We start from the raw sequence: 17330 nt of genomic DNA on the forward strand, positions 1-17330 counted from the left end.
CAGGACTGTGGCGGGGACAGAGCATTGTTGGCAATAGCTCCTAGCATAGATTCACTGAGACCAGCAGAGCTGCCCTGTTACCGGGATAGCTTGCTCCGGGCGTGGGAGGTGGATTTCCTACAACAGCAGCGCACCACTGGGTTGCCTCCTTGCCAGTATAACAACCCCTAGCTCTTCCGCCCAGTAGCTCTCATGGTGTTTTACAAAGGAGTTTGGTGCCGTTATTCCCATTATACAGATGGGGAAAACTGAGGCACCGAGCAGGGACGTGACTGGCCCCAGGTCACCCACCAGGCCAATGGCTGAGCTGCGATCAGCACCCAGGCATCCTGAATTCCAGGCAGTCCTCTATCCCCTGCGCCCCACTACCAGCCCTATTCAAACTAGCCCTGCTTTGCTGGTATAGCAGTAGTGGTAAAGTGCTATGTGCTCTCAGCAGTCTGGCTGTGTGTTTAGACCAAGTCGAACGGGCCTGAACCTTGAGCCCAGCTGTGGGCCAGAACTGCCTGCCATTCTCTCGGCTGAGGGCGCAAACACTCATTGAAAAACAAAACAAAAACCAACCCCACACTATCCCCATCTGAGTTTTCTATAAAATAAACTTTTGTTTTATTGTGTAATTCAGAAATACACCCAAAAACATCAACCTTCCATACACCTTAGATTCAGTCATTTATATCCAAAAATAAAAAAAATAAGCTGCTTTTATTGTGATAAATATATATATCTATATATACTATTTTTTATAAACAGGGCACTGTACATTTTAGACACAGAGGCTGCACTAGGAGGTAGCAACTCACCCGGCTGAAGAGATCCACTAGCCCCACAAGACTACCAAGCTCAATTAATTTTTTTGTAGTTGCTTAACCTTTCAAGACAAGGGGGGAGGCTGCCTCTAATGAGATGCCCCCAGTTGGGGTTGAACCAGAGAATCTAGCAACAGGAGTGCCTACTGGGATTGCTGTAGCATTTCTGAGCCCCTCTACATGGAGTAGGCACTAGGGGGTGACAACTCTGCTTGGGGTGGGTTACGTGAAGGCTTGGAAGGATTCGATTTCCATCGTTAAATGTTAGCCGATGTCAATTGTGCTGGACACAAACCACCAAAAGATATTTTCATCACTAATTGAAATGTACAGACGGCTACACATGAGAAATGGGGCTCAAGAACTAATTTGAGTTTGATTTAAGGGGGGTTTCCTTTGTATATTTCGACAGGTGGTGGTGACCATGTGTGTTTTAACAGTTAACAAGCTTTAGCGTTTTTAATCTCACCCTGTACTGTAATTAAATAGTCTGAACCCCCCTCCAAAATCCCACACCCAGGAAAGTTTTTAAAAAAATCAAAATCTTTTACAGAATACTTTAAAAAACCAAAACGGCAACATTTTTCCATCAAGATTATAAAAAAATCAAGACGAATTCCACCAAGCCTCGTTACACGCATTGAAGGGGGAATCCTGGATAAAGTCCTCTGGATTAGGAGAAGGGGGCGGGCATTTATGAGAAAAACAGAGCTGCCCACCTGAAGGGTGGCCCAGTCCCATTGTATGGGCCAGGCCAGTTGGGTTTAGAACAAAGCAGAGAACTAGCCTAGCTGGAGCAGGGAAGAAACACCTGGCTGGGGATGGGGAGGGGGCAGTCCAGGAAAGCCCCGTAAACTTTAAGGGGTCTGATATTTATAGCTAGCTACCTAGCCATGGACCGGAGCAGAAGACCAGCCTCTAAACTCCATTACCTTTCTCGGGAGGTGAGTGAGGGGAATCTGAAGGGGATGTGAGTTGGGGGGGGGGGGGGGGGTGTCTGGGATGCCCCCCCCACAAATCAGTTATACCCTCCAGAGAGAGAGAGAGCAGCTAGAAATGGAGGTGGGTGAGGGGGGCAGAAACAGGCCATGTGGCACAAAGCTTTGCTATTTTTAAAGCAGCGGAGAAATCCCTCCTTTTGGGCAGCTTAGTTAACTAATGAGGCTGGGAGGGAACAGTGGGGGGGGGGGGGAGAAAGGCAGATGAGACGGCTTCGTTACAAAGCCAACAGCCATCGCTCCAAGCTGAGGTTGAAGCTTTGTGTGTGTGTGCAAAAGAAAATCTACCCTAAGCAACAATCCCTCGCACCCGCAGCAAGGGCCGCTTGGCTGTATCAAACCACCCAGCAGGGGGCAGTAGAGCAGGCATGAACCCCTTTACCCCCCACCCCCAATGCATCCTTGGCACAGCACCGCCTGCCCGCTGGCGGCCAGGGCATCATTAAAAGTGCTTTCCTGAGGCTGAGGGAGGGGGAGCCCTTTGGGTTAACACAGGGGGGGCGGGGCAGCTGTATTCCCCCCACCCCCTGGCTTGGATCATAGCTACTGCCTTCCAGCTGGGACAGAGGGGATGTCCTGGGGGGGCTCACCACCAAGGGGCAGCGGGTGTGTGCGAGGTCGAGACAGACAGACAGCATGCTGCGTTGGAGGGGGATCTGGGTCACAAGGTGAGATTCCTCCCCCCCCCACACACACCTCTTCAGGGGCGAAGCAGAGAGGAGGCAGTGGGGGTGCACATAGGGGTTCTGTAGGATTGCTAATGGAAGCGAGGGGCACAAGGCAGTGCCGGTGGGAATCGGGGTGCCACAGGGTAGGCAGTGGAGGTCATGGGTGCAAATAGAGGCTAGAAAACGAGCACCTGGGGGGTCAACAGCCCCACAAGCCTGCCCCACCCCCACCTTCTTAGAGACCCCCCCCCCAAATCCATGGCTGAGAGCCAAGTCCTTAAAGTGTCTTTTGAGGGCACGGGGGCATGGCATCCTCTCCCCCCCGTGCCAGCACCAGGAGCCCCACTCGCTCTGGGCTGCCTGTACCACTCACGCCAGGAACTTGTGCGTGTCTCCGTGTAGCCGGTGCCGGGGCTCCGTGGCCACCTTGCCGAGGGGCTGGCAGTGGGCCGGCCCACACTGGCAGGAGTGGATCACCAGGACGTCGCGACTGAAGGAGTCCCCGTCGGGGCAGCGGAAGGGCACGGCCAGGGTGCGGGTGCGCAGGGGCACGCAGCAACGCCCATCCAGGCATGAACCGCAGTAGCTGGGCCGGTACTTGCGCAGGCTCTTGCAGCCGGCATAGGTGTAATGCACCGGCTCCTGCACCTTGTGGGTCCGGAGACACTTCCTGCCCTTCTGCGGGGGAGGGGGGGGGGGAGAGGGGGCCAAGAGAGACCCTGATTAGATATAGCTGGAGGGAGGAGGGGAGAACTTGGGGTGGGAGCTGCCTGTGTCTCAGATCATGCCCTTATAGCTGTATCTACAGCTGCAGCATGGCAGGAGTTTGCCAGGGACGGGAGGGTCCCAGTGAGACACATGCAGAGTGGAATGAGTGTTCCAGGCCTCAGCCGAGTCTGGGGAATGGGCTGTGGGGAGGGAATCCTTGGAATGGGCACACCAAGACTCAGCTCAGTTTGGTTGGGATCACAGGGGACAGGATAGAGGCTCCCAGCCCTGGCTGAGATCCAGCCCAGCCTTTGAGTAGTGGGTCAAGTCTCCAGGCCCCCAACAGACGGGCATTGAGGATTCAGCCCCTCACTGCCCCCACCACCCTCCAGCGTCCTGCAGCCCCCACCCTGCAGACTGCATCCTCTCCAGGTGCATTCCAAACTGCAGCATGGCACCAGCCCCCCCCCCCGCCCCTTTTACTGCTGTATTGGGCCCTGGATACAGCCTCCATGTGGGGACTGCTCTAACCACTAGACCCCACTCCCCTCCCAGAACTGGGGATAGAACCCAGGAGGCCTGATTCCCAGCCCCGCCTGCTCTCACCACTAGACCCCTCTGTCTAGGAGCCCTTTGCTAGGAGGGTAGCCAGTTCCTTGTCCTGACACCACTTCCAGGGGCTACCCCCACCTTCCTGGGCAGGGTCAGGGCTTCCCAGCATGTCCCCCCACTGCCCCGGGGGCAGGGACCCCGGCCCCACCTTCAGCTTGGTGAAGTCGGGCTGGCTGCAGGGCCGGATCTGACACAGCCGCGTCTCCTTGGCCAGCTTGCACTGGGGGTTGTCGTTGGTGACCCGGGTGGAGGCACCCAGGCCGCAGGTCTTGGAGCAGGGAGACCAGGCTGTGGTCTGGGCCAGGCATTTCCTCAGCACAGAACGGGCCTTGAGCAGAGACGGCCAGGCTGGGGGAGAGAGGGAGTCTTGTCAACACACAGACTCGCCAGCCGGGGGCGCTGGCCATCGAGCCAGGACACGGGGATCTCCCGTAACCCAGCAGTGGCACCCCGCCCCCCAAAGCCAGGCCTGGAAGCTTGGCATGAGCTGCAAAGCATGCTGGGAGACGTCCCTGTTTCAGTCCAAGCCAGCAGGGATTCTGGTCCGGTCCATTATGCTACAGCCAGCTGAGTTCTGTCCCGAATCCACACGTCCCCTTCCCCTAGTCAGACTAAACCCTTCCATCTCTGTACTGCCCCATTCCTGCCCCCCAGAGCTGCTCTAGGAAGATCAGGATGGAGGTGCCACCTGCCCTGCCCCAGGGACTCTGGCACCAAAATCCAGGGGTGCTGGATAGGCAATTACCCAGCTTCCTCCACTACCCTCCTGAATGTAGGGGGGCTAGTGGCCAGCTGGGCCACCTCTCGAGCAGTTGCCACAGCAGGATTTGCAACCAGGGGGTGCAATAGGTCATGGTGGGAGGCTAGAGAGTGAGTCGTTCCCCCCTCCCCCCCCCCACTCACCCAGCAGCAGCAGCTCCTGCCCATGGGGCTGGGCCCAGCTCCCCACTCCGGGCATTGCAAGCCGGGGTCACAGCACCACCTGACACCCATGCACCACGCCGGAAGTGGAGATCCGGGCAGTTGTGAACTGAGCCCTTTGGATGCTAACAATCTCGGCACCTCCCATTCCCAGGCACTCAGAAGCAGCCGACATAGACGGTCAACTCTTTGGGGGCAGGGACTATCCTTCAACCCTCTGTTCCCACTGCAGCCAGCAGGGTCCCAGTCCAAATTAAACGGGCACCATTTAATGCACCCAACCACTGCACTGGGTATAGGACTGGAGGCAAAGTTTGCCCATCCGTGGCTGGACTGGAAGCTGGTAGAGCAGCCTGGAGGCTGCTCTAATTTACATTTTGCATCTCTATGGTCCCTGGGGAGCAGAGAATAGTCACAGCACAACATGCTCTGGCCATGCCCTGATCCACCCCCTACCCGGAGAGCAGAGCTCTTTTACCAGCCAAGGGAGCCCCCTCCAGGCGAGGCAGGGGATTTTCTCCCAGAATGGACAATCAGGCTAAATGACTGGAGGAGTTGGAGCATTAGCCTTGGGGAGGGGGGAAGAGGCACCATTCCTTCCCACCCCACCAGGGAAGGTACACCAGAACTTTACACTAGCTGTTGACGGCACCCTACAAATCAGGGGTTCTCTCACTGCACCCACCACTTCTTGCCCAGCCCTGGCATCTCATCCTGGGCTTCTTGGTGGGTGGGCATCCCCTCTGCAGCCCTTATCTGATGCCCACCCCCCATGCACTCACCCGCCAGGTTCTTCAGGTGCCCGTCCTTGCCCACGTAGATGAGCTCGTTGCTGTTGGTCTCCCTGCCCTCGAAGGAGACCTCTCCAAACTTCTTGGGCCCTTGGCCGCACACAAACTTCTTGCAGCAGTGGCCAGGCACCTTGTGCAGCTGTGGATCGGGGCAGCTGAGGGAGGCCACAGGCAGCTCCAGGGGACAGAGGGCCTGGCAGCCCACGGTGCCATCAATGCAGCTGCACTGGTGCTTGCAGCTGGGATGGAAGTTCTCACCGTTCTGGTAGATCCGCCCATTGTATTCACACGTCCGGCCTTCCTGCTGGGCTGGGGACACAGGGGGGGGAGGAGGGGGGGCCCGAGGGGCTCGTTATTCCGTCGCCCAAGAGGGACGCCCGCTCCCTAGGAGATCCCCCACCCCACCTACATCAAGGTGCCCAACGTCCTAGGAACCCACCGCTGGGCAGCTGGACCCCTAACCGCTCCCCCTCCCGGCCCCGGCCACATGCTTCGTGGATCCAGAGCAGCAAGGGCCTCTGGGTACTGTGCGGCTCAGAAGCATTGCATTATGGGAGAGGGGCAGAGCCACGGCAGGGGCCAGACAACTTGCAGGGCCCGTTGCACCAGGCGGGGTGAAGGTCAGCAGCCTGGCACAGCCGCAGTAGCTGCCCAGGCATCCCACCCCCTTTCCTCCTGGCTCTGCTGGGGCCATGGAGCCTGATGCTCTGCTGGGAACTGTTATGCAGGCATCAGATGTGAGCAGAGGAGACTTGGGGGGGGGGGAGGGAGTCCCCGCACTGGGGATAGAATGGACTTGGGGGTCATGGCATGGCTCGGGATTGGACCATTCCCCTCAGGGGTCCATAGCTGGAACCGCCTCATGTGGCAGGGGTCCTTTGAGGGTGGTTACTAGGCTGCCCCCCCCAAGATCAGGAAGGAACCTCATCTCCTAGCAAATTCACAGCCCAGCACCAGAGCATCCTAGACCCCAGCGTGGCCAATGGAGGCTGCTGATGCTGAGTGACCGGAGGGGGGGGGAGGGAAGGGGGCACCGAGGTCTTTCATCCTTAGACAGCATCACTGCTGGGGCCAGACCCAAGTGCTGGGAGGAGGGTGCGGGGCTGAGGCGGCTGCTGCATCCCCCAAAGGGCCCAGGAGGGGGACATCTAGAGAGAAGAGCCCCAGCTTTAAATAGCTCCGGAAAACAGGATGTGGGCCGGGATCACAAGGGCCAGGAATGGATCGTGTTGCAACAGCAGCAAAAAAAAATAAAAGACCCTCGTGCTGAATCCAGGCTCCAGGCCTGCCGGGGCTAGGTGGAAAAATACTTCCTCCCCTCACCCCCAGGAGAAAGGGTTGGGTGGGGGGGCAGATTTCCCAGGCTGGAGGAACAAGTGGACAATCCCCGCAGGAATGCGGCTGGCTCTGGGTCCTCGGCTCGGCTTTTCGCTCTCCTGGAGACATTCCAGAGTCCTGAACCCACAGGCTCCAACCCTGCCCCCCCGGGACCTGGGCAGGAACCGATCCAAACCAGCGATGCCCTCCCCCCACCGAGCCAGCAGGCAGGGGGGACCAGACAGACAGACACCCCTTGCTCTAGGCTCTCCCCATGCTTTAACGGGCTGCTGGATGAACTCCTCTTTCAGAGCAGGGGGAGGCAGTGTCAATCACTGGGGCTGGAGGAGCATCAAGGACGCATGGCCCCCCACCAACACCTGCAGCTCCCTCACAATGAGGGGGGAGGAGATTCTCCCCCCCCCTCCACTCCCAACACCACCCACCCCTTTGCTGATGGGGGCGACTGACTGTCACGCCCACACATAGCCCCAGCCACTGTCCTGGGCTCCTCCCCGCCATGTCCCTGGAACCTTCCACTCTGCCCTTCCCTCCCCCCCCATAAACCCCCTCCTCCAGGCCTGCCCCACCCCGGTGCCTCACACCCGGCCCAGCCCCCCAGGAAGAGAGCGTTAGATCTCTGCTGCAGGCAAGGGGAAGGTTTCCCATTTATCCCTGGCTGGAATGACCCCAAGCTGGCTGTCCCCAGAGCTCCCTGGGGGGGGGGGGGGGGAGGAGGAGGGGGAGGACCGGGAACATTCCTGCCACTAGATCTCTTTATAAAGACAGCAAGGCTGGACCCAGATCAGCATGAGACACCTCCCCAGTCCGCTGGGTCCTCTCCCTGCCTGTCCTGTGCATCAACTGGACATTGTTACTGAAGGACCTACAATAACACCACCTCAGTCTTCAACAGCGAGGTTCCAGGGGACACCCCAGGCCCCGCCCCTGCCCCGTGGATGGACAAAAATAACTCTTGGGGTGCCTTGGATGAGCTATGGTATTCCCCAAATTCCCACCCCACCAGCCCATGAGATATCACAATGTCCCCCCCCCCCCCCCGCCACCGCGGGGTTTGCCCCTTCTCAGAGCAGCACCATTGGGGTGGGGGGGGGGGGGGGCAGATCTGAAGGATGGGGGAGGGGGTCGGACAGGTGGACACCTCCCACCCCCTGCCAATTTGGTACCTGACTGATGCCTTTCCTAGACTAGGGCAGGGGCTAGATATGTTGGGCTCGGGGTGGGGTCACTGTCTCCTCTATTCCCTCCCCCCCAAAAAAAATCCTCTTCTATTAGGTCAAGAATTGGGGTGGGAGGTGTTGCCAGCAGGGTCTGTATGTGGGGGTTCATCTCACCCTTTTGGGGTGGGAGGATTGTCATAGCCACAAGCAGAGTTTATATTGTGATGGGGGGGATATACCCCCAATTCCCCTCCCCTGGTTCGTTGATCTGAAGCACGGGTTTCCCCCCACACACACAAGCGATGCAGACAGAGGGTCAACAAGGACCTGCCCCCCCACTCTGTGCAAGTCCCAGCACCCCTTCTTACCCCGACAGATGCCCTTGCTGGCCAAGGGGTCGGCCCCAAAGTTGCACGCTAGCCCCCTGTCGGGGTCACAGGGCCATTGCTTGCTGCAGTCTTCATTCAGTTGCCTGGCACAGACTTTGCAGCATCCACAGCCGTCCAGCACCGTGCTGACCCCAGGGGCACAGCGGGGCAGACTGGGGGGGCAGAGACACTGCCGAGGGCAATGGCAGGCCACCTACAGGCAAAGAAACCCCATGGATGAGGGATAATGTTTCGGTAGGACCTAGAAAAAAATGAGTCACACAGCTGGTTTGGAATAGACAACACGTGGGGCAAGGGGGAGGAGGGAAGTAACATTTTAAACTTTCTGTAGGTCCTACAAAAATGTTTTGCGGATTTTAAATAGACATCAAGCCCTCCCTAGTCCAAACATTTCCCCAGCTGCCCTATCGGAAGGCGCTGGGCAGCACTTCAAAGAAGGGGCTATTCTGGGCTGGATGAGCCATGCCTCTTTTTATAGGAGGTGGCACGAAAATAGTTTCCTAGGTGCAGCTGCATTTCTCAAAGGACTTGCATGCCGCCGCTCCTTCCCCCCATAAACCGCGACAATAAAACTCCAGCCAGGAGCAAAGTCACCGCCTGCAGACAGAGATGGGGGCAGAGATTAGATAAGGGCCTCAAGGAAGTAATACGGGGGGGGGGGGGGGGAGAAACACCCCTGGATCATAGTCAGCTGGCAGGCTAGGGCAAGTCCCACTGGAGTCTGCATTGCGCCTGTTTACACGACTTCAAAGGCAGAGCAGCACCGCAGGAAGTTCAGAGCGAGGGAGACCAGGGAGTCAGATCTGCAGCGAATTCAGGAGCCTAAAGTTACAGGCAAACGGAGGGGGGACAGGGGGGGGTAGTTACTAGCCAGGTTTCCAGTGGGCTTCGACACCCAGCGCCACGTGAAGCCAAGGCGAGAAGCCCCAGCTGCTGTCAGCCAGCCAGGAGCCAGCAGAGGCCGCCCCAGATGGACACGGGCTCCCTAGACAGGGACTCCGGGAGCTGACTCCCGCCCCCAGAGCGAGCCCCTGGGCCGGTGGAAGTCAGCTGCAGCCCGGTCCGTCTGTGGGACTGATTTACACCCGTTGAGAGCGGGGTTTCCCGGGCGGGCGGCGTCGCTGGAGGATCCCCCCCACACACACTCACCAGAGCAAGGCATAGCAGGAAAACCAGGCTGAGCAGAGACGTCTGGTCCATCGCTGATTGACACGGGCCGGACGACAGAGAGGAACCCGAATCACAGCGGATCGGAGCAGCCAGCCTTCGCTCCCCTGCAGCTCTGCATCCCGCTACTACATCCCCCCACCGCACCCGCCCCTGAAGGAGAGCGGCGGTAGCCTGTGACTCCCCATTTATACCAGCCACCACCAGCGCCCCGCCCACCGGCCTCGGCCGGCCAATAGCAACGGTGGCGCCCTTCCAGACATTCCAGGGGGAAGGGGAGGGGCGCGGGGCGGTGGGAGGGGCCGCATGAATAGAGTCATTCATAAAATGAGAGGGGCTGCTACATTCCAGGGCAGCGCGTGGCAAGTGGCGCATTCCGCCCGGAGCCAGGCGCTTCCACAGGGCCGGAGGGATGAATGCAGGCAGTGCCTTGCTTCCAGGGCCACGTACATGTGCGGACATACCAGGGCGAGGAGCAGCGCCGGCCGCAACCATCCTTGACATGCAGAAAAACAAACTCCAAGCGAGCAGGGGAAACCGGCGAAAGAAAAACAAGCAGAGCTCAGGCTGCGCTGGTAGCCGGGCGCTGCTGATCTTCCAGGGCGGGCTAGTCAGTGGCGCATCAGAAGGGGTGATGTAGGGCCAGATCTCAGCTGCAGGGGTGGCAGTAAGGTAGGACAGGGTGTACCAGCTGCCTCTCCGCCCCCCTATCCGGGCCCATGGGCAGGGCTACTGGACGATTTGTATCATGGGGGTGCTGAAAGCCATTGAACTCAACTGTAAATCCTATATATGATGGAAACCACCTCAAGCCAGGGGATGTGGCGGTCCCCCCTGCACCGCTAGTTCTGGCACTGATGCTCATGGGGCCTGGTTCCCACCAATATTCATAGAGTTTAAGGTCCAAAGGAGCCACCAGATCAGCTGCTAGTCTAACCGCAGAGGCCCCCACCCAGCACCCTGGAAAGCAGGCCCCACCCCCAGTGTTGGATCCAGGGGTGCACCCAAGATTTTGCTAAAGAATAAGGCCAAGTTACCTTCCGGCTATCCCAGATTTGAGTGGCAGTGTGAGCTGGTGCATGAGGTTCAATGCCACTCAAATTTGGCCCAGCTGCCCCCTGTCATGCGATGCCTCCCTGGGGGGCTTCACACCCCCCACCAGACTCTGCAGAATGGGGGCACTACCCCTGCACCACCACTCAAAGTTGCCCCCTCCCTGTTGAAATCTGAAACGGCACCCCTGCTCACCTCCCCAGGTGAAAATCTGGAAGCCAGAAAGAGTTGCTCTGGATTTCCACCAGGCAGAGAATTGGGATCAATAGGATTATTCCCAGTTTACATAAGAGGAGAGGAGAATCAGGCTCCATGGGCTTACGCTGGTTTTATATTGGAGTGAGTGAAATGGAAATCAGGATCTGTGGAGTTACTCCAGATACACGCTGGGGCAAGAGGAGACTAGGGTTACTTTGGACTCACACCAGGGTGAGCAAGGAGAGATGAGTCTCTACAAACAAAAGGAACTGGTTTTCCTCCCACTGGGTTAGAGCCTGCTCTCAGCTGTACCGGTGTGAATCTGAAGTGACTCCAGCAGCGTGAGTGGAGTTGCTCAGGATTTACACAAGCCTAACCGAGAGAAAAAGTCATCCCATTTACTGTGTTGCAAATCAAGGGTAGCTCCAATGAAACCAAGGGCCCTCATTCTCATCTCACAGATTAACACCTGACTAACCCCAGCGGAGTGACTCCTGATTGACACCAGGTGTGAGTAAGGGGACACTCATCCCCAGTGCAGTTACACCAAGGATCATCAGTGGGTATGAGCCTTCTCTCTACTCAGGGGCTCAGATACAAAGGGCCAGATCCCCAGCTGGGGTAAATCAGCATTGCTCCATTGGAATCAATGGGCCAGATCCCCATTCAGTGGCGTGACACTAAATCACTTCAGTGGAGGATCTGGCCCAGTAACGTTTTTGGGGGGTGGGGAGAGGTAACAGCTCTTACTGTGGGGTGTGTGTGTGTGGGGGTGGTCAGTTCTACCCTGCTCCTAGGAGAAGCAGCTGGTGCCTGGCTGATTGAAAAGGTGACTAACTTGCTGCTCCTCCCAGCTAGGTAAGTCCCCAGTGTACAAAGGCAGCCTCCAGAGAAGGAAATACCCCACAGCAGGGATTTCCCCTGTGTCACTTCATAGCTCTGATCCGCCGATGGAGCGATTTATAACTTGACATTCCTGCTTGTTATTTCCTGCAGCAGCTTCTTTAGTTAACAGGGTCTGGGCTGGGTTTTCACCACGACTGGGGGGAGGAAGAGGAGACATCACTAACATCGCAGCAGGCGCCGGTGGGGTCCGGTGCTTGAGCTGGGACCAGGTGCTAGCCAGCCTGCAGACCCTGCACTAGCTGTAAAGAGGCCTGCCGTTTCCCATTGGAAATCAGACCCCACGCTGCAGATAGGGGTTTGCAAACCCCATCTACTGGGGGCCTCACTGGCATTAAAGCACCTTTAAGCCCCCCCATATCTGGGGCCCTGCCTCGCCTCTGCATGCCTCATCATGCGGCACATATGCCCCCATCACACCTGCCCACACCCATTGACTCTGCTGCTGTTCCTTCTTCCAGCGTGAGTTAGAGCAGCCCCGAGGCAGCTCTAATTTTCCTGCCTCATGGCAGCTCTACCTCACGCTCAGCCCCGGGGGCTCAGAGAATAGCCACAGCTCAGTGTGCTCCAGCCACGCCTCTGATCCTTACCATGCCTGTGCTGGGAGCAGGATAGGTGCAGAGCCCTCATGCCAGCCAGGAAGGCCCCTGGGCAGGGAGAAGGATCCCCTCCGCTCTAAGCTGGATGGTCCAGGCACAAGGGGAAGAGTTGGCACGTTCCCTGCCTGTATCGGTGCAGGTGACAAGACTAGTGAATGTGGCAGCTGAGCTGGTTCCACCTGGCCTGCCCGAATCCAGCCCACAATTCAGTGCTTAACCCAGAAGACCCTGCAGCCAACTGCAGTGCTGGGCCTGGATGCGATGGGATAAATGTGCTGTTACAAATGCAAATCCAAGTCCCCAGCCCTTAATGATGGACCCTGCTTCCCCTCCTGGAGACAGGAATAGGACCCAAGAGTCTTGCAGAGGGGGTCTTATTAATTTGGTTTTACAGGCACCTTAATTCGAATTAACAGTAGCGTCAGTTTAGACACGCCTGTAATTAATTCAGATTAAGGGTCCTGAATTCGAAATAAGTCACCAGTGTAGACCAGGCCCTAGATCCCTTCCACAGCCAGGGATAGAACCCAGGAGTCCTGGCTCCCAGCTGCCCTGGCTCTGCCCACTAGACCGCACTCCTCTCCCAGAGCTGGGGAGAGAAGCCAGGGCTCCTCACTCAGACACTCCCAGCCCGAGAGGCTCAGGAAGGAAGGCCACCCTCTGCATGGCCTGGCCACACATTACCCGGGGCAAGGGGGCCAAGGACAGCCAGAAAGGCAGCTCAGGGAGCTTCTGTCCCCCACTGTCCAGTGCCTCCTCCCCCTTGGCTCAGAAGGCAGCTGAGGTCACAGCACGATTGTTTCCTTCTGCCCCAGATGGTTCAGGAGCAGCGGGGTGGGGGTGGGGGGTGTACACAGGTCCGAATTCTTCAGCCCAGCCCTGTGAGTGAAAGCCGCCTGGCTCCATGACTCAGCCCCTCTGGCAGCCTGCAAGAGGGGCTGGGTATTACTCACCCCGGCCGGCCCAGGGAGGACCTGTTCACCATGAAGGAATGTGCTGGCCACTGTGCTCCTACGTGGGGTGATGGAAATGACTCCCCATTACTGATCTCCTGGGTGGCTGTGTCCGACCCCCACTGTGTGTCTAGCCCTGGCCTGACCCCTCTTTCTACCTACTTACCCTTCTATCCACCCCACTCCTCCGTCCATCCACCCACACTACTCCGTCCGTCCGTCCATCCATCCACACCTCTCCACTGCTCTCTCTATCTCAATCCCTCTGCCTACTCATCCAGCCATCCCCCATATCTAAATCCCTCTGCCCTACCTCTGCTTACTTATCCATCCATCCATCCGTCCGTCCGTCTATCCCTCAAGCTATTCTTAGCTCCACACCTCTCTGTGCATCCATCCACACATCCCCCCTTCTATTGATCTGTCCCTCTCTCTGAACTCCTTTCGGTCCATCTTTCCATCCCCTCTCCTCTGTCCCGCTATACAATTTCCTCTGCTGACCTGATCGCAGTGTATTGGAACCTTCACTGGGAGAAAATCCCAGGTACTAAATGGCTCTTTAGCCTAGCAGAGAAAAGCAGAACAAGAATGGCTGGAAGCTGGCACCCGACAAATTCCAGCTGGAACTAAGGCCCCAGTGTTTACCAGGGAGGGCAACTGACCATTGGAACAAACTCCCAAGGGAAGAGGTGGATTCGCCGTCTCTGAGTCTTCACATCCGGGCTGGCTGCCTTTCTGGAAGAAGTTTTTAGTCAAACTCAAGTTACTGGGCTCAGGGCAGGGGGAACCTGAATTCTCTGGCCTGGGTTACACAGGAGGTCAGACTAGGTGATCAAACAGCCCCTTCTGGCCGTAAAAATCAATCCCTCTGCCCAGACCTCTCCCTACCAATCTGTCCATCCGTCCCTCTATCCATGCCCCTCCCCATGTCATACCACTCTTCTTCCCAGGGTAGCCCAGGCCTGGCAGGACACGGATCAGAGGGCATCGCTGCAGGCCACCCCACTGCCCCTTCTTCCACATTTGGATCCCACCCGTTTTTTCTCCCCTCTGAGGTTGGATCAACCCAGAGATTCTTATTATCCCCGAGCCACGCCCCAGTCCAGCCTACATGGCCCCACTAGAATCTGACCTTTACTGGGAACCCCAGAGTCCAGAGCCTGGGCCCCTTTGTGCTGAAGAATCTGTCCCCATCTAGAGGGGAATGGCTGACACCCAAATCTATTCCAGAGGCTCAGAAATCCAGCCCAGGTTCCCCTCCTCCTGCGGGGAGCTGCTCCTGGACTCCATTCCAGGGGGCAGAATTCCAGTCCACGTTTTTCTCCTTATGCTAACCAGACCCCTCTGATCAATGGCTCTCCCAGCTATGCCCCACTGCGTAGGTCCCACGAGGGCCGATGACCAGCAAATCCTGGCCTGGATTTCTTAGCCTGGATTCCTCCATGCACCTGAGCTGTGGGAGGGGGTTGCTCTATGCTTTGTGCATCCCCTGTCCCGGGGCTGGTCGCCTCAGCTGCCTCTGGCCCCAAGGGGCCTTCGCAGCAGCAGGGAATAGCCAGAGCCTCCCCCCAGCCATGTCCCCTACCCCAAAGGGGTGTGGAGGGCACTGGTGACCCAGGGGCCCTATGCCAGCTCCACTTAAAGGTCTCTCTCGCTGGAGCAAACATCCACAACACCCAAGTATCGTCCGCCCCACCCCTGCCGTGGCCGGGGGGCTGCGAGCATGTCCCGGGGCACACGGGTCAAGTCACCCCACCAGGGAGGGTTCTGGGGCGGCTGGCGCAGACTCGGACATGATTCGAGTATTATTAGGGGGTGTAGGATGTATTATTAGGGGGGGTAGGAGGGGGTGTGTGGGAAGCATTGAGAGGAGGTTTATGTGGGGATGGGCTTGGAGGGGGGGGCAGCGCAGGCAGGAGAAGGAAATCCCAGCTCTCTTTTTTTCCCCCAGCCCCATTTTCTTGTTCCTGAGAGCAGGGGCAGGGCTAAGGTGAATCAGCTGCCCTCTGCTCTAACCACTAGAGTTCACTCTCCTCCCAGAGCTGGAACCCAGGAGCGCTGGCTCCCAGTCCCCCTTCCCTGACTCATCAGACCCCACTCCCCTCCCCAGAGCTGAGCCTAGAACCCAGGAGTTCTGACTCCCGCCCTCCCCATCCCCCTGCTCTAACCATTAGACCCCACACCCACCAGCTGCACCCCTCTGGGCCCTACACCCTTGAATCCGCAGGGATCTGGTGCGGGGCGTCACCCAGGTGGGATCAGCAGCAGGCCCGCGGAGCGGGGGCGGGGAGTGGAGGAGAGATGAAGAAAGAGTGAATGAGTCAGACTGGGAAGGGAGATGGCTGGCTGGGGGGGAATGGAGATGGGGGGAGGCTGGCCAGGTTGGGTGGGGGGTGTGTGAAAGGAACAGGTCCCCTTGACCCTGTGTATCTGGTCTGGGACCAGCGCCCCACCCCCAGCACAGAGGCGATTCTCCCCCCACCCCCCCCCAAATTGGGACTGGGCCAGACTCGACTCACTGGGTCAGGGCTAGTTCCATTAGCAGATGCTGCCTGTGCTCAGGGGAGGGGGGCGGGGGGAGGGTAGCGCTGAGGCTGATTTTGCCTGGGACAAGGGGATGATGCTGCCCCTCCCCCTCTCAGCCCTCCCCCCCATCAGATCCCTCTCTGGGGGAAGCCCCCTGAACTCAACGGTATCCTCCCCTACCCAGGCGCTGAATCCCTGAGCCCATCCCCCCGCCCCCCAGGGCTGCATGGCCAGAGGGGTAGACAGCACAGTGAACTGGAGAGGACAGACATGTGGACAGAATTCCCCTTCCCCCGCCCCACCCTGCAGAGCTGACTGAGAGGTTTTGTGCAGGGACCAGAGGGGCTCTAGAAGGGCAGCATCCCCACAATCAGGGACCCAGGAGTCCTGGCCCTTAGCCCCTCCCCCCCCATAACCACTAGACCTCACTCCCCTCATAGAGCTGGGGACAGAACCCAGGAGTCCTGGCTCCCAATCCCCGTTCCCCAAAAATTTAAATGGCCTGGGCCTATAAGACAATCAGAGCCCCCCGCCCCCTTGGGTGATCTGAGCAGCTGGGGAGACAGGCTCTGCCCTATACTCAGCTCCCCAGAGCCAAATACCCCCAACATGCAACTCCGGTACACTGAACCCCCCCCCCGATCCAGATCCTTGATGCTTCCCACTGCTCGCCCCTCTCCCTCAGGAAGGAAAAGGAGGAATGGAGTTAAAAAGCCATGACCCCAAAAGCAGGGGACAGGAGGGGGAGCCGCAAGGGTGGGGGGAAGCGCCTGACCAGGGAGCCCTGAGCTCTGGGAATGAGACGTATCCCCAGTTTCTGTCCAGGCCCCAGTACCACATGGGGGCTCCCCCACCTCCTTGGGCACCCCCTCCCCAGATCCTCTCCCCCACCCCCTCTGGACACCCCATACTGCTCTCCTCCTCCCTGCCCCTCTGGGAATCCCCAGCCCGCCCCCTCTCCTTTCACCCCCCCTGCACTTCCCCCGGAGCGGAGCGCTAGGAGTTGGGGCGGGGGGGAAATCTCCCAGTTGGCCCCAGCACTGATGACATGGTGGGGGGGGTCGGCCCAAGGGAGGGGAGAACCTGATGGAGGGGAGGCAGAAGGGAGTGGGGGAAGGGGAGGGGGTGCGGCTGGATGGGGAGGAGGGGAGAAGGGTGCAGTGGGGAGAGGAGCACCAGCAGAGGGCAGAACCTGCGGGGGGGGGGGTGGAATTGCCCCGGGGGGGGGGGGGACTGTGATGCTGAATGGAGGCTAAGTGATCAGGGTTTCCTGGGAAAGACCCCCCCCCCCCCGGGGAGGCAGATGGAGCCAAACACCTCCAGGCTGGATGGCAGTCAATGGGGCAGGAATCTGCATTGGGGTGCAGCTCCCACAGATGACTCCTTAGAGGGATGAACCCATTTAACACCCCATAGGTCAGACCCATGGGCCCATGCAGCCCGGTATCCCCCCCCCCCCCCCCACATCACGGATCAGACCTATTGGCCGTCAGGGTCTAGCCTGTAGCCTAAGCCCCCCACTCCTGCCCTGGGAGCG

At 58.5% G+C, this 17330-nt stretch overlaps 1 protein-coding gene across 1 annotated transcript; it reads right to left on the reverse strand.

Annotated features, from left to right (window-relative positions):
- Positions 1 to 1404: 1404 nt before the first annotated feature.
- On the reverse strand, positions 1405 to 9702 carry LOC137163542 (CCN family member 1-like). The gene is made up of 5 exons (XM_067563807.1): positions 9544 to 9702; positions 8374 to 8587; positions 5499 to 5816; positions 3944 to 4143; positions 1405 to 3153 (listed from the first exon to the last, which is right to left on the reverse strand). Exons 1-5 carry the CDS (start codon positions 9592 to 9594, stop codon positions 2845 to 2847), a joined length of 1092 nt encoding a protein of 363 aa, XP_067419908.1. The 5' UTR covers positions 9595 to 9702; the 3' UTR covers positions 1405 to 2844.
- Between the last annotated feature and the right edge of the window lie 7628 nt (positions 9703 to 17330).

This window comes from Emydura macquarii, unplaced genomic scaffold (assembly GCF_026122565.2).
Source record: "Emydura macquarii macquarii isolate MOO-44397 ecotype Brisbane River unplaced genomic scaffold, CSIRO-AGI_Emac_v2 contig_2617, whole genome shotgun sequence".
NCBI classification, from domain to species: domain Eukaryota; kingdom Metazoa; phylum Chordata; order Testudines; family Chelidae; genus Emydura; species Emydura macquarii.

What these genes read in the sequence shown, in the direction of transcription:
- LOC137163542 (XM_067563807.1), bottom strand. Translation starts at nt 9,594, where the DNA reads ATGGACCAGACGTCTCTGCTCAGCCTGGTTTTCCTGCTATGCCTTGCT. An exon ending in TCCTGCTATGCCTTGCTCTG is followed by an intron (nt 8,588 to 9,543) that starts GTGAGTGTGTGT and finishes CTTTGCCTGTAG; the next exon opens with GTGGCCTGCCATTGCCCTCG. An exon ending in CCGACTTCACCAAGCTGAAG is followed by an intron (nt 3,154 to 3,943) that starts GTGGGGCCGGGG and finishes CCTCCCCCGCAG; the next exon opens with AAGGGCAGGAAGTGTCTCCG.